This window comes from Trichinella spiralis, assembly GCF_000181795.1.
Source record: "Trichinella spiralis strain ISS 195 chromosome Unknown Scfld4252, whole genome shotgun sequence".
Lineage (NCBI taxonomy): Eukaryota > Metazoa > Nematoda > Enoplea > Trichinellida > Trichinellidae > Trichinella > Trichinella spiralis.
In genome coordinates this window covers 1-1242 of record NW_003531191.1, presented here as the reverse complement: position 1 = coordinate 1242, position 1242 = coordinate 1, and the positions used below count along the sequence as shown (strand labels likewise).

Here is a 1242-nt window from a genome sequence, read left to right as displayed (position 1 = left end):
GGATGATTTTCATTGGGTATTTACTATTGTTTGAACGGAATGCTGACCACCCCCATTTTTGTTATGCTTTCTATATTTGTAATGCCTCACATATATTATATTTTTGAATTAATGGAAAATTGTATATATGTTTGTTGAATCTTGCTTGTCAATGTGATTATTTTGACATTCCTTTACTCAAAACGCACATGACTGAATTTTCTTTTAATGGAATTCGATAAATTTTCGATATTGCATTCAATTCTGCGTTCAGCAGTTTCAGAGAAATTTATGCAATGCTGTTTACTTCGAAGCAGAAGAAAAAACCTGTTTGCATCTGTTGCTTAACGCTAGTCAAGCACTTCATGAATATACAGAAAGCAGAAAAGAAACGATTCATTTCATAGAGAAATGTGTTGAAGGTATCAAGAATTTAAATAAACATATTTTCAGATAGTGCATTCCACTTTTTTAATTTATTATATTATTGCAAAAAACGTTTAATTAATATAGCATATATGGAATTGATTTATAAATGTTTGCCACCTCTTGCGGAAGTCTAATGTATTCTAATAATTCCACATATTTCATATCACATGCTATAGATAGAAAGTATGAAATAAATACTAAATTTATTCCAGTAGCCGAACAACAAGAATATCAGCAAGAATCTGTTATTAATCGCATTCCATCTGATGAAACAAGCTTATCTCTCCATCAAGACCAAGAAGCAGTAGAACACATAATGTCCCATGGGTAAATTCATTTTCTGCATGTAATAATAATCATTAATTTTTAGCAGATTACGTTGAATCCGTTCCTTTCTTTTTTGTAGAGCAAAGAGCTAGAATTTTTTTCACTACGTAACCAGCTGAAGAATGTTCATGAACAATATACAAAAATTTTATGAATTTTTTTGAAGTTTGTAAAAATTCAAGTGTTAAATATCGGGCATAATTCGAAAACGCTTTTTGCTAATCAAATTAACGAAAAAATTTAATTCACTAAAACAGATGCCCTACACATATGCAGACGGGATACTTTCATGGATGGGCCATTACTGTACTCAAAACTCGATCACCCAATGCAAAAAATATTCAAAGGACGAAGCCGGCAATTTTAATATATGGTCACGATGATGGAATGTTTCTAGCACTGGAAGCATGTTTTAACGGAAAATTTCTATTCTGACATATTTTTGATAAATAAACTTTGTGGAACTATATTCATTACTCACAAGATTATCATTTTCCCTTTTATATA

At 30.5% G+C, this 1242-nt stretch overlaps 1 protein-coding gene across 1 annotated transcript; it reads left to right on the top strand.

Moving 5' to 3' along the window:
- Nucleotides 1–262: 262 nt before the first annotated feature.
- Tsp_15305 (hypothetical protein) lies at nt 263–1170 on the top strand (the record flags this gene model as incomplete). The annotated part of the gene is made up of 3 exons (XM_003367453.1): nt 263–401; nt 621–735; nt 993–1170. Coding segments are annotated over 3 exons (432 nt in total), but the record flags the coding sequence as incomplete, so codon positions are not given.
- Between the last annotated feature and the right edge of the window lie 72 nt (nt 1171–1242).